The sequence below is a fragment of the chloroplast genome of Citrus sinensis, assembly GCF_022201045.2.
Source record: "Citrus sinensis chloroplast, complete genome".
NCBI lineage: Eukaryota > Viridiplantae > Streptophyta > Magnoliopsida > Sapindales > Rutaceae > Citrus > Citrus sinensis.
Genome location: NC_008334.1, coordinates 12,501 through 35,000, shown reverse-complemented (window position 1 = coordinate 35,000; position 22,500 = coordinate 12,501). Strand labels below are relative to the sequence as shown.

Sequence of the window (22,500 nt, the reverse complement as noted above, 5' to 3'; positions counted from 1 at the left end):
CCAAAGAAATATCAAATAAAAAAAATCTACTGTTCGAATTTCATAGCTATCGAATTTGCAATTTGAATATCAGAATAGTGGATATAGTCATGATTCAATGGGTTAGGTCCACTTACTTTTTATTTTGTTGATTTCGAATCTTTACAATAGATTAGATTGGAATAATGGAAAAGAAAAATATTTGGTGATCGAAGAGACGACTTCACATTACTCATTATAATAAACAAGCGTTCAACTTTCTTTTAGCAACTTTCTTTTAGAAGGAGAATTACTATTCTAATTACTATATTCTAACTCATTAATTACTATATTCTAACTCATTATAAGGATAACGTATTATCATTAAATTCGAAAGTTTATAATTACATTATTATCCAGTTGGTTACTTTTTTTATTACAAATCAACACAATTTTTATTCCCGTTTCAATATGAATATTACCACTTTACTTTATTTATATTTATGAAAAAGGCCAAAAAGCCCCTTATCGGATTTGAACCGATGACTTACGCCTTACCATGGCGTTACTCTACCACTGAGTTAAAAGGGCAATTGGATTCAATTATTGAAGGAGTCACTAGGCGGATAAGATAGATCTATATCTATCTATATATATATTATAATTATAAGTATATGCAGTAGACTCATAGCGGCGAGTGTCACCTAGGGGAACGATAATTTTGATTTACTTAATTTACTTAATAAGTAATAAGTATAAGTATCGGTTAACCCGGGTTTATTGATATTGGATTTGATAAATATCAATGAAATGAAGTGTTTCAAGACCGACCCTAATTTCAAGACCGACCCTAATGGAATTGACTTAAATTGATCTGACCCCATCAGAACGGAACGAAACTTATTTGATTGATACATGGATACATGGACCTACCAATTCGACATAGATCCACCGGATTTCACATGTGATAAAGAGATTCTGTTTGTTCCCCGAACCCAAATTTTAGAGAAAAAAAAAAAAAAAAAAAAAAATTGATAACTTGTTAATCTTAATCCCCGTTCCCAGATTTTCGGATTTCTCATTTGTGAATTTCCCAGCTTAGGGCGATATAGGAATAGTCCGATCTCATCTTACCAAGGAGTGGATAAATGAATGAAAGTTAAGTGGAAGAAATGAAGAAAAAATCTTCTTTTATGTCGGACCAATCACTTCCCAAAAGAGTCCTCTACTTTCGTCTTTCGGCCTATTTTTATTTTTATTATTATTTATAGCAATTTCTATAATAGATTTCGATTTTAGACTAGAATGGCGATTAGAATGAGCGATTGATGGACGAATCAAAAAAAGCTATTGGTATGGGATCAGAAAAGGTGGAAAGATCCTTTACTTTAGAGTTAGTCATCCCATTCCATTATATTGACAATTTCAAAAAACTGTTCATACTAAGTATGATGGCAGTCGGGCAAATATGCCCCCATCGTCTAGCGGTTCAGGACATCTCTCTTTCAAGGAGGCAGCGGGGATTCGACTTCCCCTGGGGGTAGGGTACTACGAAAGGAAGTTGATCGTGGATTATAAATAAGCCTAGACTTTATTCTTCCTGGGTCGATGCCCGAGCGGTTAATGGGGACGGACTGTAAATTCGTTGGCAATATGTCTACGCTGGTTCAAATCCAGCTCGGCCCAATAATTCGCTGATCCAACAGGAAATGATATAACCCCCTTTGTTTTCCAGAAATGCCAGATACGAAAGACTCAAGAATCAAAAGAGTCCAATTCTCCGATAGATCCCTACCGCTATTTATTTATTTTGTTTGCTCCATTTATTTGTTCCCATAAATTCTGATCTTGCTAATAATGATCTAGATTCATATCAGGATCATGAAATCGAAAGCATAAAGTCTAATGAAAAGAATAAAGTAACGCAAAAAAAGACTCTTTTTTTTTTGGGACATTGAAAAACGAATTATCAATTGATTTGGCAATAACGAAAGGAATCCGTGCCGCTCTCACTAAAGTGTATATCCGTGTGTATATCAATATCTCACTCACGTCTCGGTTCCAACACGTCGATATTTATCTAAATATAAATGAAATTGTTTGAATGAAATCATAAAAATAGGTATTCGGTACATTTTACCGCCCCGGGATTGTAGTTCAATTGGTCAGAGCACCGCCCTGTCAAGGCGGAAGCTGCGGGTTCGAGCCCCGTCAGTCCCGACGGATCCAAATCCAATAAAAAAAAACATCAATATATCTCGCCGTTTCTGTTAAACTGGGGCAAAATAAAATGGTAGAATTTCATGCCTACTGCTCTCCTTTGCTCTTTTTTCTTTTTCATTTCGATTTCTCATCAACTAGTACCGATTGATGAGAAAGAGACATGTGCGAATTGCTACAATTATTGGTAGCATCATATTCAGGATTCCAAGAGCTACCGTAGGGGGTCTGGTTTTTTTGACTGTCCCCCATCTGTGTATGGAATGGAATCGAGTACCATATCGTTCCCGGGAGCGTATACACAACTGAATTTAAGATCGTTACTTTGATAGAATACTTTTAAGATTAAGATTCAAAGTATCTTCTTTTCTGGTTTCTAGTTTGGCTAACTTAAATTACTAGTTTGAATTTGAAAGAATTTATCTCATTCAAATTTCACGCCGAACTTTTGAGGGATACGTTCTAGTACTAATCCAAGGGAGGGGGGATGATATTCTTAATAAAATAAAGATCAAGCAAGGCGCCAACCCCTCCCGAAGAGGGAATGAATAATCTTTTTTAAGCGTATTGCCAAAGAAGAAGAAACTCTAAATAAATCTAAATAAAATAGTCAATTTTATGAAATATTCGATTCTTTTATACTGGGACTCGTCTTTATCACACTTCTTTTTCGTTTTTTTTTTTTTAATGATATAATTTTCTTGAAAAAAAGAAAATGAAAAGGGGTTTAGAACTTAACCCCTTCCCTTTTTCTTTTTCTATTTCGTTTCGATTGTTTGTTTGGTTTTTTTCTAAACCCTTTGTAAACAAGGAAAGTGTAAAGCGGTTAGGGGGTTGTACAAGTAAGGCGGTCGATTATAGAAAAGACAGACTGGAAAAGACTGGTAAATAAAAAAAGTATTAGTATTAAAAAAGTATTAGTATTAAAGTAAAGGAATTCTTTTGATTGAATCAGGAATCAAAGTTTGTATTTGGTGTGTGGATAAAAGAGCTGCCTATGTTATACTATTGAATTCTCGACGATGAATCGACTTGACAGTCAAATATTGTTATTCATGATATTGATCCCATTCGCTATCATCGAAATGTAATTCATCCCATTGAATTTACAAGCGAAAGGGTTATCATCTCTATGGGATTAAATCCCGAGTTATTGCGAAGTAAAAAAAAAACCAAACGATGAGACTATGGAAGTAAATATTCTCGCATTTATTGCTACTACACTGTTCGTTCTAGTTCCTACTGCGTTTTTGCTTATAATATACGTAAAAACGGTCAGTCAAAGTGATTAATTTGAACGAAACTTGACTTCTTAGTTCTTATCAAGGATTTAAGAAACAAATTTCAATTTCATGTCTTAGTCTTAAATGAAACCAACGGACTAGAATCAGCAGTAGCCTATGAGATTCGATAGTATGGTAGAAAGATTCATATATGAATCTTTCTACCATACTATCTATTTTTATTTTTTTTTATGTATAAAGATAGAAACTGAATAGAGATCAATCTACAATATGGATATGGATCCTTATACATGTTAATAGATACATAGTATCTCAATTCTATTTCTTTGCTTCGTCTATTTGTATTTTCTTTTTGTTCATTCCAATCAATCTGAAATAATCGAAAGGCTGCTCTTACGATTTTCAAATTTATTTATTTCAGATTATTTTCAATATGAATCTCGGTATCCATTAAAAATAAAAAAAAGAATCAAATCGATGAAAGAAAAACAAATTTGGGCATATATTACTAAAAGAAAATCAAGTTAATAAAAGAAAATGAAATAGGAAAGAAATAAAGTAATCGTTTTTTTTAGCATTCCGAAGAAGTCGTTGATTGAGCGGTTGACAGATGATCCAAGGAGTTCTATTCTATAACTTCTTCCGATTTCAAAAAGGGGTACCCCGGCGATTGTCAACCCTGGAGCCATGATATGAAACGGGTCAATAAAGCATAGCAGAAAGCAAATTTCTAAAATACTCAAATAATAAAAAATAATAAAATCGGTGGTAAGTGCGAAATATGTGACTTGACCAAAGCACAATCTTATTATTATTAACTATTCAAATTAAATCGTGAACCCTTTCTTTTCTCTTTGAACAGTCCAATAAAAAAAAAGGGGGGTCCGGTTTTCCGCGTTCTTCCCCATTGTCCATAGAGAACTCTGGCAAGGGCCGGTTCAGAAAAACCAAATAGAAAATCTAGGAAGACTTCGGTTGGAATAAAATTCCTATGATCTGTATCCCCCTTCCTTTCAAAATAGAAATAGGGGAATTTTGGAAATATCGGTTTGATTTGGATTCTGAAAGAGCATTATTCATATATATTATGAATTGTATTCTATTCATAATAGAATCGAATACAATTACCTCGCCAGAATCCAAGCCAATAGAATTCCGAAATGAAGGTATTTTGATTAATTCAATTTCGAAATTCTAAATGGAATTTAATTACTGAATTTAATTATTATATTAATTATTAAATAATTAATATAATTAAAAAGGCTTTGCAGAACGATCTATAAAAAAAGTGATACAGTTTGATTCCCCAACTCAATTAGTAGTATCTCTAGAGTCCACTTCTTCCCCATACTACGAGCGAAAGGGAAAATGTAAAGACTACCATTAAAGCAGCCCAAGCGAGACTTACTATATCCATGTGAATTATGTCCCCTATCTCTATGAATATGAAGAATTTATTCTATTATTGTTTCCTAATAATAGTGGAATCACTGGCGCAGAGTCAAAAAGGGATTCTGGCCCAACGCCCTTGATGAAAGACTCCACTAAATATGAAACGCTCCAATAAATCCACTTAGAACAAGTTCGTATATGATTTCTAGTAGAATCCGGAAAAATGAAACAAAATACACAGTCGCACTTTTCTTTGGAAGTATCAAAGGGAGTGTTACCTAATCTGTAGTAATAATAAGAACTCCTCGTTTTTTTTGTTGCCCTTTATTATCATTAAGTAAAAGCCAATTATCCGTCCAATCGAATATTGATTGAATGCCCGTGCATTCAGAGACTCTTATGAGTCTGTATACTGCATACAAAGTATCTCCCGCCCCTTCCATAACGATTAATTCGATTCTCCCTCGGGCTTTTCAATCTAATTCAAGACCCGGTCAGTAGACCCTGCATTAGCAATTAGCAGTGGAAATAAATCGGTAACTCTTGATTTGATATGAAAGCGCTTCTACTACTATAATCTTTCCGTGAATCCTAAATGCAAGGATTAACAGCACTTTAAGTTTAAGGAACAGAAAAAAAAAAGAACAGAAACCCCAGCTATTTCGAATCACGAAAATGTCAAGAGTCGCGTACTTTGCTGGAAAAGATTCGGCGAGTTAGACCAGCCAAGCAGAATAAGGGATTGCGAGTCTTATCGTTTGTTGATCAGGCGACACCCAGATTTGAACTGGGGAAAAAGGATTTGCAGTCCCCCGCCTTACCGCTCGGCCATGCCGCCAAAACGATACAAAATAGATGAAAAAATTCCCCCTTTGCTTGTTTTGTTTGGGGGGGGGGTACTCAATGTCTTTTCTTTTTTTTGTGTACGTCCATATAAAATCTCGTTTTTCTTAATTCCTTGCCTAAAAAAAATATGTCCTTTTTTTGGATCGGCTCCGGTTCTTCAATTGATTTTATAGTATCTCACACAACATCTTAATCCCTCTCTTTTCTCTTTCTTTTTTTCTATTGAAAAATGAAAAAAGAAATGTGCATTTTCAGTCACAAAAGCCAAAATTAAGGACAAATTGGAACCATTAACTAGTGACTGTAAATTCGTGACCAACTCTTGGATTTAAATTTTAATTGTAAATTGTGTTTCCTAATGATAGAAGAAAATCAAAATTGATACCTACCTAATCAATATTGGTTTTTTCTATAAAAAAAGCCTTCTCCATTTCAATTATAACAGCAATTATGAGTATATGTAAACCCCAAACATAAATCGTTTCGCGGCTAGCTTATTGGTTATCTTATCTGTGTCTGATGCCTCTCTATAGGGAATTTGCCGAAAATTGTCGTACTGCAATTTAGATTGAAGAGAAAATCGAAATTTTGATAGAGCACGACATGCGCTGTCCCGAAGCGAACTATGCAATAAAGGGGGGCGATGTATATATAGATAGCTATATCGGCACGGGTTTACTAAATACAAGCCGTCTTACGCACTTCAATCCTATTCTAAAAATTCGACTAAAAAAATAAAAAGGGGGTTCTTCGCAAATCATTTTTTGAACAGTGGAATCCACGAAAAAGGTAAGTGCTAAAAAAATGAGCTTTACGCTGGTATATTGTGTCTGATTCTTATGTCTTTATCTTAGCGAATAGATCAAATCACGACGTTTATTTTTCTGGTATCCTAACGGATTGGAATATCATAATAATGGTATAAATTGAATTATTTTTTTGATTCTATACAAAACTCCGTAAGTCTAAGTGGAATTTATCGCTTCCTTTCCATTTGGATCTGTCTCTTAGAAATTCCAATTTTATTAAGTATAAAATCATCCTTTTTCCCCCGTTCATACGTATTTCATACATTCCATCTATATGGAGTTGGGTAAAATTTCATGCGATTCAGTAAACAGAATCTAAATTCCAGCATTCTGCATCGAATCATATGAATCGATGCAGAATGAGAAACGAATGGGATTTTTTGATAAATGGGAAATTCAAAATGCTCGGAGATGGAAATGCAGGAATGTCTACAATACCTGGGTTGAATCAGATACAATTTGAAGGATTTTGTAGGTTCATTGATCAGGGCTTAACAGAAGAGCTTTATAAGTTTCCAAAAATTGAAGATACAGATCAAGAAATTGAATTTCAATTATTTGTGGAAACATATCAATTGGTAGAACCCTTGCTAAAAGAAAGAGATGCTGTATATGAATCATTCACGTATTCTTCTGAATTATATGTATCCGCAGGATTAATTTGGAAAAGCCGAGGGGACATGCAGGAACAAACTATTTTTATTGGAAACATTCCTCTAATGAATTCTTTGGGAACTTCTATAGTAAACGGAATATACAGAATTGTCATCAATCAAATATTGCAAAGTCCCGGTATCTATTATCGGTCAGAATTGGGCCATAACGGAATTTCGGTCTATACAGGCACCATAATATCTGATTGGGGGGGAAGATTCGAATTAGAGATTGATAGAAAAGCAAGGATATGGGCTCGTGTGAGTAGGAAACAGAAAGTATCTATTCTAGTTCTATCAGCAGCTATGGGTTCGAATCTACGAGAAATTCTAGAGAATATTTGCTACCCTGAAATTTTCTTGTCTTTCCTGACGAATAAGGAGAAAAAAAAAATTGGATCAAAAGAAAATGCCATTTTGGAGTTTTATCAACAATTTGCTTGTGTAGGCGGAGATCCGGTATTTTCGGAATCCTTATGTAAGGAATTACAAAAGAAATTTTTTCACCAAAGATGTGAATTAGGAAAGATTGGTAGACGAAATATGAACCAGAGACTGAATCTGAATATACCTCAGAACAATACATTTTTGTTACCACGAGATGTATTGGCAGCTGTCGATCATTTGATTGGACTGAAATTTGGAATGGGTACACTTGACGATATGAATCATTTGAAAAATAAACGTATTCGGTCTGTCGCGAATCTTTTACAAGATCAATTCGGATTGGCCCTGGTTCGGTTAGAAAATGTGATTAGAGGAACTATATGTGGAGCAATTAGGCATAAATTGATGCCAACTCCTCAAAATTTGGTAACTTCAACTCCCTTAACAACCACTTATGATTCTTTTTTCGGATTACATCCATTATCTCAAGTTTTGGATCGAACTAACCCATTGACACAAATAGTTCATGGGAGAAAATTGAGTTATTTGGGCCCCGGAGGATTGACAGGGCGAACTGCGAGTTTTCGGGTACGAGATATCCATCCTAGTCACTATGGCCGCATTTGTCCAATTGACACGTCCGAAGGAATCAATGTTGGACTTATTGGATCCTTAGCAATTCATGCGAGAATTGGTTATTGGGGGTCTCTAGAAAGCCCGTTTTATGAAATCTTTGAAAAATCAAAAAAAGTACGGATGCTTTATTTATCACCAAGTAGAGATGAATACTATATGGTAGCGGCAGGAAATTCTTTGGCACTGAATCAGGGTAGTCCGGAAGAACAGGTTGTTCCGACTCGATACCGTCAAGAGTTCCTGACTATTGCGTGGGAACAGGTTCATCTTCGAAGTATTTTTCCCTTCCAATATTTTTCTATTGGGGCTTCCCTCATTCCTTTTATCGAGCATAATGATGCGAATCGGGCTTTAATGAGTTCTAATATGCAACGCCAAGCAGTTCCGCTCGTTCGGTCCGAGAAGTGCATTGTTGGAACTGGGTTGGAACCTCAAGTGGCTCTAGATTCAGGGGTTCCCGCTATAGCCGAACACGAGGGAAAGATCATTTATACCGATATTGACAAGATTGTTTTATCGGGAAACGGTAATACATATAGTATCCCATTAATTATGTATCAACGTTCAAACAAAAATACTTGTATGCATCAAAAACCCCAGGTTGGGCGGGGTAAATGCATTAAAAAGGGCCAAGTTTTAGCGGATGGTGCCGCTACAGTTGGCGGCGAACTCGCTTTAGGGAAAAACATATTAGTAGCTTATATGCCATGGGAAGGCTACAATTTTGAGGATGCGGTACTTATTAGCGAACGTCTGATATATAGAGATATTTATACTTCTTTTCACATACGGAAATACGAAATTCAGACTCATGTGACAAGTCAAGGTCCCGAAAGGATCACTAATGAAATACCACATCTAGAAGCCCGGTTACTCCGCAATTTAGACAAAAATGGAATTGTGATGCTGGGATCTTGGGTAGAGACCGGCGATATTTTAGTAGGTAAATTAACGCCTCAGGCGGCGAAAGAATCATCGTATGCTCCGGAAGATAGATTATTACGGGCCATACTTGGCATTCAGGTATCCACTTCAAAGGAAACTTGCCTAAAACTACCTATAGGTGGTAGGGGTCGCGTTATTGATGTGAGATGGGTCCAGAAAAAGGGGGGTTCTAGTTATAATCCAGAAACGATTTGTGTATATATTTCACAGAAACGTGAAATCAAAGTAGGTGATAAAGTAGCTGGAAGACATGGAAATAAGGGTATCGTTTCAAAAATTTTGCCTAGACAGGATATGCCTTATTTGCAAGATGGAAGGCCTGTTGATATGGTTTTCAACCCACTAGGAGTACCCTCGCGAATGAATGTAGGACAGATATTTGAATGCTCGCTCGGGTTAGCGGGGGGTCTGCTAAATCGACATTATCGAATAGCACCTTTTGATGAGAGATATGAACAAGAGGCTTCGAGAAAACTCGTGTTTTCTGAATTATATGAAGCCAGTAAGCAAACCGCGAATCCATGGGTATTTGAGCCGGAATACCCGGGAAAAAGCAGAATATTTGATGGACGAACGGGAGATCCTTTTGAAGAACCTGTTCTAATAGGAAAGCCTTATATCTTGAAATTAATTCATCAAGTTGATGATAAAGTACACGGACGTTCCAGTGGGCATTATGCACTTGTTACCCAACAACCCCTTAGAGGAAGGTCCAAACAAGGGGGACAACGGGTAGGAGAAATGGAGGTTTGGGCTCTAGAGGGCTTTGGTGTTGCTCATATTTTACAAGAGATGCTTACTTATAAATCTGATCATATTAGAGCGCGCCAAGAAGTACTTGGTACTACAATCATTGGAGAAACAATACCTAACCCGGAAGATGCTCCAGAATCTTTTCGATTGCTCGTTCGAGAACTACGATCTTTGGCTTTGGAACTGAATCATTTTGTTGTATCTGAGAAAAACTTCCAGATTAATAAGAAGGAAGCTTAATCGGAATGAATCAAAAATTTTCTTCTATGATTGATCGATATAAACATCAACAACTCCGAATTGGATCAGTTTCTCCTCAACAAATACGCGCTTGGGCCAATAAAATCCTACCTAATGGAGAGATAATTGGAGAAGTGACAAAACCCTATACTTTTCATTACAAAACCAATAAACCGGAAAAAGATGGATTATTTTGTGAAAGAATTTTTGGGCCTATTAAAAGTGGAATTTGTGCTTGTGGAAATTATCGAATAATCGGAGATGAAAAAGAAGACCCGCAATTTTGTGAACAATGTGGGGTTGAATTTGTTGATTCTCGGATACGAAGATATCAAATGGGATACATAAAACTGGGATGCCCAGTAACCCACGTGTGGTATTTGAAACGTCTTCCTAGTTATATCGCGAATCTTTTAGATAAACCTCTTAAAGAATTAGAAGGCCTAGTATATTGCGATGTGTGATTTGATCGAAATTTTGATTTTACAGATTCGAAATATGAAACTGTCATCCCAGGCAATCGAATTGGGATGCCCTGAACCTGACATGTCTCTTTGGAGGAGTCACATGAAGCTCAGACCGATGGGTGTATTCAATACTCCCCCCAAAAACGAAAAAGGGGAATTGGTCTATGGTCGATTCAGTAAAAAATAAATAAGAATTTCTAGTTGTACCTCGTGAAAAAAAAAAATGAAATTCTGTTCCTCAAGTAAGCAAATATGTCATGGTTGGGGGAGTCTATACATCGCATATAGGCTTTAAGTATATCGTGGCATAACCGTCGAGGTGAAGCAGGACCTAAAAGATCGAAAGGAACGATACATAGACAAAAAAATCCCTTATGAATTCCAAGGCACTTCTTTCCTTTAATTTATTTAATTTAAGGTAAGGGGATTTGTCATTCGGGGGGAAGTAGACTACTCAAGAATTTCACATTTCAGTTTCGTAATTTATAATTGAATAAAGAATTTCGAAAATCTCAATAAAAGGAAAAGAAGAATGAATCAATGAAATGTTGCTTGGTCTTTACTGGGAACTTGAGTAAGGAGTAGTTGTTTTGGGTATGGGGTTTTTTATAGAATTTGAAAGCGAGAATCCCTTTCTTTATCCTTATTTGGCGTAACTACTTGAGCCGGATGAGAAGAAACGCTCATGTCCGATTTTGATGGGGGGGAGATCCCATAGGATAGGGTCCTATCCCAATTTTTCTTTTGCTAGGCCTATAGCGAAAAAACCGACTTTTTTACGATTACGCGGTTCATTCGAATATGAAATACAATCCTGGAAATACAGCATCCCACTTTTTTTTACTACCCAAGGTTTCGATAAATTTCGTAACCGAGAAATTTCTACTGGAGCAGTTGCTATCCGGGAACAATTAGCCGATCTAGATTTGCGAATTATTCTAGATAATTCCTTGTTAGAATGGAAAGAATTAGGGGAAGAAGGGCCCGCCGGTAATGACTGGGAAGATCGAAAAATTGGACGAAGAAGGGATTTTTTGGTTAGACGCATGGAATTAGCTAAGCATTTTCTTCGAACAAATATAGAACCAGAGTGGATGGTTTTATGTCTATTACCTGTTCTTCCTCCCGAGTTGAGGCCTATCATTCAAATAGATGGAGGTAAACTAATGAGTTCAGATATTAATGAACTCTATAGAAGAGTTATCTATCGGAACAATACTCTTATCGACCTATTAACAACAAGTAGATCTACGCCAGGGGAATTGGTAATGTGTCAGGAGAAATTGGTACAAGAAGCCGTGGATACGCTTCTTGATAATGGAATCCGTGGACAGCCAATGAGGGATGGTCATAATAAGATTTATAAGTCGTTTTCAGATGTAATTGAAGGAAAAGAGGGAAGATTTCGTGAGACTCTGCTTGGCAAACGGGTCGATTATTCGGGGCGGTCTGTCATTGTTGTGGGCCCCTCACTTTCATTACATCAATGTGGATTGCCTCGCGAAATCGCAATAGAGCTTTTCCAGACTTTTGTAATTTGTGGGCTAATTAGACAACACCTTGCTTCGAACATAGGAGTTGCTAAGAGTAAAATTCGGGAAAAAGGGCCGATTATCTGGGAAATACTGCAGGAAGTTATGCAGGGACATCCAGTATTGCTGAATAGAGCGCCTACTCTGCATAGATTGGGCGTACAGGCATTCCAGCCCATTTTAGTGGAAGGGCGCGCTATTTGTTTACATCCATTAGTTTGTAAGGGATTCAACGCAGACTTTGATGGGGATCAAATGGCTGTTCATGTACCCTTATCTTTAGAGGCTCAAGCAGAGGCTCGGTTACTTATGTTTTCTCATATGAATCTCTTGTCTCCTACTATTGGAGATCCCATTTCCATACCGACTCAAGATATGCTTATTGGGCTCTATGTATTAACGAGCGGGAATCGTCGAGGTATTTGTGCAAATAGGTATAATACATGGAATCGAAGAAATTATCCAGATGAAAGAATTGACGATAATAGCTATACGTATACGAAAGAACCCCTTTTTTGTAATTCCTATGATGCAATTGGAGCTTATCGGCAGAAAAGAATCAATTTAGATAGTCCGTTGTGGCTTCGGTGGCGATTAGATCAACGCCTTATTGCTTCAAGGGAAGCTCCCATCGAAGTTCACTATGAATCTTTGGGTACCTCTCATGAGATTTATGGGCATTATCTAATAGTACGAAGTGTAAAAAAAGAAATTCTTTCTATATACATTCGAACCACCGTGGGCCATATTTCTCTTTATCGAGAAATCGAAGAAGCTATACAAGGGTTTTGCCGGGCCTGCTCATATGGTACCTAATCATCTGGTGTCTAAACTAAGTAATTCTACGACTCCTTGGGCCTTTCCGGTTCAAGTATGACCACCATTGCTGACCTTTCTACGCGAATCAAGATCGAGAAAAGGAAGTTTTCCACTCATTGACTAAAATCCATTGGCGAATCCTACTCAGCGGAATACGGAGGTACTTATGGCAGAACGGGTGAGTCTGGTCTTTCACAATAAAATGATAGATGGAACTGCCATTAAACGACTTATTAGCAGGTTAATAGATCACTTCGGAATGGCATATACATCCCACATCCTGGATCAAGTAAAGACCCTGGGGTTCCAGCAAGCCACTGCTACATCTATTTCATTAGGCATTGATGATCTTTTAACGATACCTTCTAAGCGATGGCTAGTCCAAGATGCTGAACAACAAAGTTTTATTTTGGAAAAACACTATCATTATGGGAATGTACACGCGATAGAAAAACTACGACAATCCATTGAGATATGGTATGCTACAAGTGAATATTTGCGACAAGAAATGAATCCTAATTTTAGGATGACTGAGCCTTTTAATCCAGTCCATATAATGTCTTTTTCGGGGGCTAGAGGAAATGCATCTCAAGTACACCAATTGGTGGGTATGAGAGGATTAATGTCTGATCCCCAAGGGCAAATGATTGATTTACCCATTCAAAGTAATTTACGCGAAGGGCTTTCTTTAACAGAATATATCATTTCTTGCTATGGAGCCCGCAAGGGGGTTGTCGATACCGCTGTCCGAACATCAGATGCTGGATATCTTACGCGCAGACTTGTTGAAGTAGTTCAACACATTATTGTACGTAGAACAGATTGTGGCACTGTCCGAGGAATTTCTGTGAGTCCTCAAAATCAAAATAGGATGATGTCGGAAAGGGTTTTTAGCCAAACATTAATTGGTCGTGTATTAGCGGACGATATATATATGGGCCAGCGATCCATTGCCATTAGAAATCAAGATATTGGGATTGGACTTGTCAATCGACTCATAACCCTTCGAACACAAGCAATATCTATTCGAACCCCCTTTACTTGTAGGAGTACATCGTGGATCTGTCGATTATGTTATGGTCGGAGTCCGACTCATGGTGACCTGGTTGAATTGGGGGAAGCCGTAGGTATTATTGCGGGTCAATCTATTGGAGAACCAGGGACTCAACTAACATTAAGAACTTTTCATACCGGCGGCGTATTTACGGGGGGCACTGCAGAACATGTACGAGCCCCTTCTAATGGTAAAATCAAATTCAATGAGGATTTGGTTCATCCCACGCGCACACGTCACGGGCATCCGGCTTTTCTATGTTCTATAGATTTGGATGTAATTATTGAGGGTGAAGATATTATGCACAATGTGACTATTCCACCAAAAAGTTTTCTTTTAGTTCAAAATGATCAATATGTCGAATCAGAACAAGTGATTGCTGAGATTCGGGCGGGAGCATACACTTTGAATTTTAAAGAGAGGGTTCGAAAACATATTTATTCTGATTCAGAGGGAGAAATGCACTGGAGTACTGATGTGTACCATGCACCCGAATTTACATATAGTAATGTCCACCTCTTGCCAAAAACAAGCCATTTATGGATATTGTCGGGGGGTTCACGCAGATCTAGTGTAGTTTCTTTTTCACTCCACAAGGATCAAGATCAAATGAATATTCATTCTCTTTCTGTCGAACGAAGAGAGATTTCTAGCCTCTCGCTCTCAGTGAATAATGATCAAACGGGACACAAATTTTTTAGTTCTGATTTTTCTGCTAAAAAAAAAGGTCGAATTCTTGAGATGTCTGATTATTCGGGATTTAATAGAATCATAAGTACTGGTCATTGTAATCTCATCCATCCTGCAATTCTCCACGCAAATTCGGATTTATTGGCAAAAAGGCAAAGAAATGGATTTCTTATTCCATTCCACTCGATTCAAGAGCAAGAGAAAGAGCTAATGCCCCATTCAGGTATCTCGATTGAAATACCCGTAAGGGGTATTTTCCGTAGAAATAGTATTCTTGCTTATTTCGACGATCCTCGATACAGAAGAAAGAGTTCCGGAATTACTAAATGGGGGACTCTGGGGGCGCATTCAATCGTTAAAAAAGAGGACTTGATTGAGTATCGAGGACTCAAAAAAATTAAGCCAAAATACCAAATGAAAATAGATCGCCTTTTTTTCATTCCGGAGGAAGTGCATATTTTTCCCGAATCTTCTTACCTAATGGTACGGAATAATAGTATCATTGGAGTAGACACACAAATCACTTTAAATATACGAAGCCGGGTGGGCGGATTGGTCCGAATGGAGAGAAAAAGGGGAGGGGTTGAACTAAAAATATTTTCGGGAGATATCCATTTTCCCGGAGAGATAGATAAGATATCCCGACACAGTGGCATCCTGATACCGCCAGAAAGTGAAAAAACAAAACTTAAGGAAGCCACTAAGGAATCAAAAAAATTGAAAAAGTGGATCTATGTTCAACGGATCACACCTACAAAGAAAAAGTCTTTTGTTTTGGTTCGACCCGTAGTCACATATGAAATAGCGAACGGTATAAATTTAGCAACACTCTTTCCCCAGGATCCGCTGCGGGAAAAGGATAATATGCAATTTCGAGTTGTCAATTATGTCCTTTATGGGAAGGGCAAAGCCGCTGGGGGAATTTCTGATACAAGTCTTCAATTAGTTCGGACGTGTTTAGTGTTGAATTGGGACCAAGACAACAAAAGTTCTTCCGTCGAAGAGGTTTGTGCTTCCTTTGTTGAAGTACGTACAAATGGTCTGATTCGAAATTTCCTAAGAATCAACTTAGTGAAATCCAATATTTCGTATCTCAGAAAAAGGGATCATCCGTCGGGTTCAGGATTAATTTCTGATAATGGTTCAGCTCGCACCAATAGCAATCCGTTTTATTCCGTGTTTGGCAAGGCAGGGGTTGAACAATCGCTTAGACAAAATCAAGGAACTATTCGTACGTTGTTGAATAAAAATAAGGAATGCCAAGTTTTGATAATTTTATCATCATCTAATTATTTTCGAATGGGTCCATTGAACGATGTAAAATATCACAATGTGATAAAACAATCAATTCCAATTCAAAAAGATTCGCTAACTCCAATTAAGACTTCGTTGGGACCCTTAGGAACATTCCTTCAAATTGCGAATTTTTATTCATTTTACTATTTAATAACTCATAATCATATCTCGGTAACTAAATATTTGAAACTTGACAATTTAAAACAGCCTTTTCAAGTACTTAAATATTATTTAATGGACGAAACCGGGGAAATTTATAATCCTGATACAGATAGTAAGATCCTTTTGAATCCATTTAATTTGAATTGGTATTTTCTCCAGCCTAATTATTGTGAGGAAATGTCCCCGATAATTAGTCTTGGGCAGTTTCTTTGTGAAAATGTACGTATAACCAAAAGGGGACCATACCTAAAATCCGGTCAAGTTTTAATTGTTCAAGTTAACTCTGTAGTAATACGATCAGCTAAGCCTTATTTGGCTACTCCTGGAGCAACTGTTCATGGGCATTATGGAGCAATCCTTTACGAAGGGGATACATTAGTTACATTTATATATGAAAAATCGAGATCTGGTGATATAACGCAGGGTCTTCCAAAAGTAGAACAGGTGTTAGAAGTGCGTTCGCTTGATTCAATATCGATGAACCTAGAAAAGAGAGTTGAGGGTTGGAACGCGAGTATAACAAGAATTCTTGGGATTCCCTGGGGATTCTTGATTGGTGCTGAGCTAACTATAGTGCAAAGTCGTATCTCTTTGGTTAATAAGATCCAAAAGGTTTATCGATCGCAGGGGGTGCAGATCCATAATAGGCATATAGAAATTATTGTACGTCAAATAACATCAAAAGTTTTAGTTTCCGAAGATGGAATGTCTAATATTTTTTTACCCGGCGAACTGATTGGATTGTTACGAGCGGAACGAATGGGGCGCGCTTTGGAAGAAGTGATCTGTTATCGAGCTATCTTATTGGGAATAACGAGAGCGTCTCTGAATACTCAAAGTTTTATATCCGAAGCAAGTTTTCAAGAAACCACGCGAGTTTTAGCAAAAGCTGCTCTCCGAGGTCGTATCGATTGGTTGAAAGGCCTGAAAGAAAACGTTGTTCTGGGGGGGATAATACCAGTCGGTACCGGATTCAAAGGATTAGTCCACTGTTCAAGGCAGCATAACAACATTCTTTTGGAAAGACAAAAAGGGAATTTATTCGGGGGGGAAATGAGAGATATTTTCTTACACCACAGAGAATTATTTGACTCGTGCATTTCAACGACTTTCCATGATACATCAGAGCACAATTGCTTAGAGGGTTTAATGAGTCCTAGGAGCGAATTCTTTTAACTATTTGTGATCATTTGATTTTTTAATGGTACGAAAAGAAAGATAATAATGAATAGAACGAAGGATAATAATGAATAGAAAGTAATGAATGGCCTGGGTCGTGTATCAATGGTCACTCTCTGGTAGAAGAGAAGGTTCCCTCGGAACAATTATTTATTTCAGGGCGCCTCGTCTCTTAAAAAAAAAAGAGGAAGTGGGGGAGAAATGGCAAGAAGGTATTGGAACATCCATTTGGAAGAGATGATGGAAGCAGGAATTCATTTTGGTCATGGTACTCGGAAATGGAATCCTAGAATGGCACCTTATATATCTGCAAAACATAAAGGTATTCATATTACAAATCTGACTCGAACTGCTCGGTTTTTATCAGAAGCTTGTGATTTAGTTTTTGATGCAGCAAGTAGGGGAAAACAATTCTTAATTGTTGGTACTAAAAATAAAGCAGCTGATTTAGTCGCGCGAGCTGCAATAAGGGCTCGGTGCCATTATGTTAATCAAAAATGGCTCGGCGGTATGTTAACCAATTGGTCCACTACAGAAACGCGACTTCACAAGTTCAGGGATTTGAGAACGGAACAAAAAGGGGGGAGACTCGACAGTCTTCCCAAAAGGGATGCCGCTATTTTGAAGAGACAATTATCGCGTCTGCAAACGTATCTGGGCGGGATTAAATATATGACGAGGGTACCCGATATTGTAATCGTCGTTGATCAGCAAGAAGAATATACGGCTCTTCGAGAATGTATCACTTTGGGAATTCCAACAATTTGTTTAATCGATACAAATTGTGACCCCGATCTCGCAGATATTTCGATTCCAGCAAACGATGACGCTATAGCCTCAATCCGATTAATTCTTAACAAATTAGTATTCGCAATTTGTGAGGGTCGCTCTAGCTATATACGAAATCCTTGATTAATAATAAGATAAATAAATTATTTTGGTAACTCCATAGATTTATGGATTGGGTACTATTCCTGAATTGCACAAAAGAAAAGAGACAAACCTGGTGGATATTATGCAATTAGCAGATATTCAAAATATACAATTCAAGTAGACAAGTCGAAAAGAAGATGGTTGAATCAAAATAATTCTTTTTAAATTTCTATTTCGGTCAGAGGGCAATATGAATGTTCTATCATGTTCCATGAATACACTAAGGGGGTTATACGATATATCCGGTGTGGAAGTAGGCCAACATTTCTATTGGCAAATAGGTGGGTTCCAGGTCCATGCCCAAGTACTTATTACTTCTTGGGTTGTAATTGCTATCTTATTAGGTTCAGCCTTTATAGCCGTTCGGAATCCACAAACCGTTCCGACTGCCACTCAAAATTTCTTCGAATATGTCCTTGAATTCATTCGAGACGTGAGCAAAACTCAGATTGGAGAAGAATATGGCCCATGGGTTCCCTTTATTGGAACTCTGTTTCTTTTTATTTTTGTTTCTAATTGGTCAGGTGCTCTTTTACCTTGGAAAATCATAGAGTTACCTCATGGGGAGTTAGCCGCACCCACGAATGATATAAATACTACCGTTGCTTTAGCTTTGCTCACGTCAATAGCATACTTCTATGCGGGTCTTTCCAAAAAGGGATTAGGCTATTTCAGTAAATACATTCAACCGACTCCAATTCTTTTACCCATTAACATTTTAGAAGATTTCACAAAACCTCTATCACTTAGTTTTCGACTTTTTGGGAATATATTAGCCGATGAATTAGTAGTTGTTGTTCTTGTTTCTTTAGTACCTTTAGTGGTTCCTATACCCGTCATGTTCCTTGGATTATTTACAAGCGGTATTCAAGCTCTTATTTTTGCAACTTTAGCTGCGGCTTATATAGGCGAATCTATGGAGGGACATCATTGACTCGTTTTCGAAATAGTCTTTTTTTGTAGCTTAGAACAAAGGCAATGGATGCGTAACTCAAGATAATCTACTTATACTTCTACTTAGGAAAAATACATATCCAAACATAAATCTACAAATACCGCATATACGATCAAGAGTCGTAGAAAAAAAATTACGATATTGGGGAATTGTAGGAAAGAGATCTAAAGGATCTTTTTCCTCAAATTCCTCTTTGGCCTTATTATATCATCCCCCCCTCTCCCCGCCAATTAATATTTTCTTTATATTGTTTTGTTCATTTTTGTTCATTCAATTCGAATAGCAAATACCAAGAGTGATAAGTTGAATAAAAATTCTTATAGTATCACAGGCGGGTGATTAAAAAAAAAGAAAAGAAAGATGCTTTATAAAATAATTCCCCTTTTAGTTGATTTTAGTCAATTCTTCAATTCAACGATTGACCAAAAGAGAATATTAATATAATAAATTGCATGGCCGTACCTCAATCAAATACTGATATTTAGTTCTATGCAATGATTCGCCCCAATGAATTCGTCTATTTCGATTGTAGCCTGGTGGATAATGATAACGAAAAGGAATAGAAAAAAAAAAAAGAGATTTATAAAAAACGGGGTGATTCGGCGAGGGGTACATAATTAGGTATATGGAATCAAATGCCAACTCTTGTGTATTTTTTGAGTTTTAAAAGGGGTTCGAGAATACGATTGACTTTAAGATACGAATACTTGGAGTCTAAGATATTAATAGTTGGTTTACGTTCTGTAAGAAAGACATGTATATGGGATATTAGATATTGCTAGTTATATATGAACTAAAGATATATCTAATCCACCCTACTCTTGTGATTATTGTGAATTTCGATAGGGATTCTAATAGAAATTTAGAAATTGTTCGATTTCGTCTTTGCTTTGATGCTTTGACTGGGAATTGAATCAATAAAAATAAAGAGATGAAAGAAAGAAAACGAACGAAGAATTCAAAAAAGGGTTCCGAAAAAAGAAATGGAAGAACAAAAGTCGTATGGATTTACAAAAATCCTGTGTTGTGCCTGTGGATCGAAACTAAAAAAGAGATATCTAAAAAGTTTTGATGGTTCAATAATAATATTATTATTACGCCAATTGGGAGTTCTTAGTTACTTCGGCTGGGCGAATCCTAGTGACGGAATAATTAAGTCATAATTTATTGGACGATTGTATCATTAACGATTTCTTTAGTTTTTCTTTATTTTAGTGCGAGGGACTTATCATGAATCCACTGATTTCTGCCGCTTCCGTTATTGCTGCTGGGTTGGCTGTTGGGCTTGCTTCTATTGGACCTGGAGTTGGTCAAGGTACTGCTGCGGGCCAGGCAGTAGAAGGGATCGCGAGACAGCCCGAGGCAGAGGGAAAAATACGAGGTACTTTATTGCTTAGTCTGGCTTTTATGGAAGCTTTAACAATTTATGGGCTGGTTGTAGCATTAGCACTTTTATTTGCGAATCCTTTTGTTTAATCCTAGAAATAGGAAGGGCAATTTACTTATTTTTTTTCTCTTATTTATTATATCCGTGTTTCTGGCTTTTTTGAATTCTATCAAGATTTAACTCCTCCAATTGGAAGGACTGATTTGAGGATGGGGAATTAGGATAGGCATACCAGTTCGCCTTTTTCTTTCCCTTTCTTAGTCTAAAGGAAACCCTCTTTTTAAGTGATGCTGCAACAAACGAGGGGTTTTGCAATGGACAGGAGTCCCGGCCCCTAATACTAATAAGTATCCCTCTTATCGGGAATCCCCAATTGCCAATTCAAAGAAAGGATTTCGAAATCGAATTTTTGACCCTGTTTCGAAATAGGTAAATTACTAAAAAAACAAATAAATTAAATAAATATATATTACGTAGAAAAAAAAAAAGAACTGCGTTCTTTTTTTTTTTTTAGTCTATCTAAAAGAGGAGATCATATGAAAAATGTAACCGATTCTTTCGTTTCTTTGGTTAACTGGCCATTCGCCGGGAGTTTCGGGCTTAATACCGATATTTTAGCAACAAATCCAATAAATCTAAGTGTAGTGCTTGGTGTATTGATCTTTTTTGGAAAGGGAGTGTGTGCGAGTTGTTTATTTCAAGAATAGGCTGGACCCAACCAGCTGCACTTTTTTTCGTTATAACTAGGACCAAAGGGAAAAGGGTGCATGATTCCGCGAATTACTTCTGAATAAATTTCAAATCATATTTAAGAACCATAGCATTTCGTGATTTGTTGGTAAATCTATTTTGATTCTCTATCAACCAAACCAATAATGTGGGACCATTAACATGGTTAAAGCTAAAGTTTGAAGTCCAGACACAGCACGGTACTCTTTCTACTACTATGTTTTACTATAGAATAGAAATGTTTTCAAAATGAATAATTAATAAATGAATAATTAATAATAATTATTGGACTTTTTTTTTTTCGATATAAAACACTCATGTTGATAAAAAGATTTGAGCCTTTTATTGGTATTGGAAATTTGATTGGAAAATATTGGAAAAATAGGTATTTCAACCAACCCTTATTTATGCTGAATCGATGACCTCCATATAAAGTAAGAAGAATTCTTTGGATTTGAAGAAAAAAAGAAACAACTTTGCTGACAATTATATATTTTGATTTGGTCAGAAGAGTCCTCCGAATATTCTGTTCTTGGATTAGGGATCAGTCGCAAGATTCATTTTGGAATATGAATAGAGAAGAGAGGGAGAGGATAGGCTCATTACATTAAAAAAAGATATGGGAACCCCCCCCATACATAAGTAGTTGACGTAATTGAGTGGGAGAGCCAAATGAATCGAAAAATTCATGTTTGGTTCGGGAAGGGATCATCGAAGTTTTGAGATGAATGGAAAGATAATCTACTTTCATTAAGTGATTTATTAGATAATCGCAAACTGAGGATTTTGAATAGTATTCGAAATTCAGAAGAACTGCAGAGAGGGGCCATTGAACGGCTGGAAAAAGCCCGGGCCCGGTTACGAAAAATAGAAATAGAAGCAGATCAGTTTCGAGTGAATGGATACTCTGAGATAGAACGAGAAAAATTCAATTTGATTAATTCAACTTATAAGACTTTGGATCAATTAGAAAATTACAAAAATGAAACCATTCATTTTGAACAACAAAGAGCAATTAATCAAGTCCGACAACGGGTTTTCCAACAAGCTTTACAAGGAGCGCTCGGAACTCTGAATAGTTGTTTGAACAAGGAGTTACATTTACGTACCATTAGTGCCAATATTGGCATGTTTGGAGCGATGAAAGAAATAACTGATTAGTCCTTTTACTGTAGGCACATTATTTTTTTTTTTTTTTTTAAGAAAAAAAAGAA

The 22,500-nt window shown here is 36.8% G+C and overlaps 9 protein-coding genes and 5 non-coding genes across 14 annotated transcripts; 11 read left to right on the top strand and 3 right to left on the bottom strand. All coding sequences in view use genetic code 11, as the record gives it.

Moving 5' to 3' along the window:
- Positions 1 to 477: 477 nt before the first annotated feature.
- Positions 478 to 549, bottom strand: trnT-GGU. The gene has a single exon. It is a non-coding gene; the product is annotated as a tRNA-Thr (tRNA).
- An 879-nt stretch (positions 550 to 1,428) lies between these two features.
- trnE-UUC lies at positions 1,429 to 1,501 on the top strand. Its single transcript has one exon. It is a non-coding gene; the product is annotated as a tRNA-Glu (tRNA).
- A 59-nt stretch (positions 1,502 to 1,560) lies between these two features.
- On the top strand, positions 1,561 to 1,644 carry trnY-GUA. Its single transcript has one exon. It is a non-coding gene; the product is annotated as a tRNA-Tyr (tRNA).
- A 460-nt stretch (positions 1,645 to 2,104) lies between these two features.
- Positions 2,105 to 2,178, top strand: trnD-GUC. The gene has a single exon. It is a non-coding gene; the product is annotated as a tRNA-Asp (tRNA).
- A 1,187-nt stretch (positions 2,179 to 3,365) lies between these two features.
- psbM (photosystem II protein M) lies at positions 3,366 to 3,470 on the top strand. Its single transcript has one exon. It carries the CDS (start codon positions 3,366 to 3,368, stop codon positions 3,468 to 3,470), a length of 105 nt encoding a protein of 34 aa, YP_740469.1.
- Positions 3,471 to 4,749: 1,279 nt separating this feature from the next.
- On the bottom strand, positions 4,750 to 4,839 carry petN (cytochrome b6/f complex subunit VIII). Its single transcript has one exon. It carries the CDS (start codon positions 4,837 to 4,839, stop codon positions 4,750 to 4,752), a length of 90 nt encoding a protein of 29 aa, YP_740468.1.
- A 732-nt stretch (positions 4,840 to 5,571) lies between these two features.
- On the bottom strand, positions 5,572 to 5,652 carry trnC-GCA. Its single transcript has one exon. It is a non-coding gene; the product is annotated as a tRNA-Cys (tRNA).
- Positions 5,653 to 6,870: 1,218 nt separating this feature from the next.
- rpoB (RNA polymerase beta subunit) lies at positions 6,871 to 10,083 on the top strand. Its single transcript has one exon. It carries the CDS (start codon positions 6,871 to 6,873, stop codon positions 10,081 to 10,083), a length of 3,213 nt encoding a protein of 1,070 aa, YP_740467.1.
- Positions 10,084 to 10,109: 26 nt separating this feature from the next.
- Positions 10,110 to 12,898, top strand: rpoC1 (RNA polymerase beta' subunit). The gene is made up of 2 exons: positions 10,110 to 10,541; positions 11,288 to 12,898. Exons 1-2 carry the CDS (start codon positions 10,110 to 10,112, stop codon positions 12,896 to 12,898), a joined length of 2,043 nt encoding a protein of 680 aa, YP_740466.1.
- Positions 12,899 to 13,067: 169 nt separating this feature from the next.
- rpoC2 (RNA polymerase beta'' subunit) lies at positions 13,068 to 17,279 on the top strand. The gene has a single exon. The coding sequence runs from the start codon at positions 13,068 to 13,070 to the stop codon at positions 17,277 to 17,279; it is 4,212 nt and encodes a 1,403-aa protein (YP_740465.1).
- A 204-nt stretch (positions 17,280 to 17,483) lies between these two features.
- On the top strand, positions 17,484 to 18,194 carry rps2 (ribosomal protein S2). The gene has a single exon. The coding sequence runs from the start codon at positions 17,484 to 17,486 to the stop codon at positions 18,192 to 18,194; it is 711 nt and encodes a 236-aa protein (YP_740464.1).
- A 211-nt stretch (positions 18,195 to 18,405) lies between these two features.
- Positions 18,406 to 19,149, top strand: atpI (ATP synthase CF0 A subunit). Its single transcript has one exon. It carries the CDS (start codon positions 18,406 to 18,408, stop codon positions 19,147 to 19,149), a length of 744 nt encoding a protein of 247 aa, YP_740463.1.
- A 1,251-nt stretch (positions 19,150 to 20,400) lies between these two features.
- atpH (ATP synthase CF0 C subunit) lies at positions 20,401 to 20,646 on the top strand. Its single transcript has one exon. It carries the CDS (start codon positions 20,401 to 20,403, stop codon positions 20,644 to 20,646), a length of 246 nt encoding a protein of 81 aa, YP_740462.1.
- A 447-nt stretch (positions 20,647 to 21,093) lies between these two features.
- Positions 21,094 to 22,447, top strand: atpF (ATP synthase CF0 B subunit). Its single transcript has 2 exons — positions 21,094 to 21,237; positions 22,037 to 22,447. Exons 1-2 carry the CDS (start codon positions 21,094 to 21,096, stop codon positions 22,445 to 22,447), a joined length of 555 nt encoding a protein of 184 aa, YP_740461.1.
- The last annotated feature ends 53 nt before the right edge of the window (positions 22,448 to 22,500 follow it).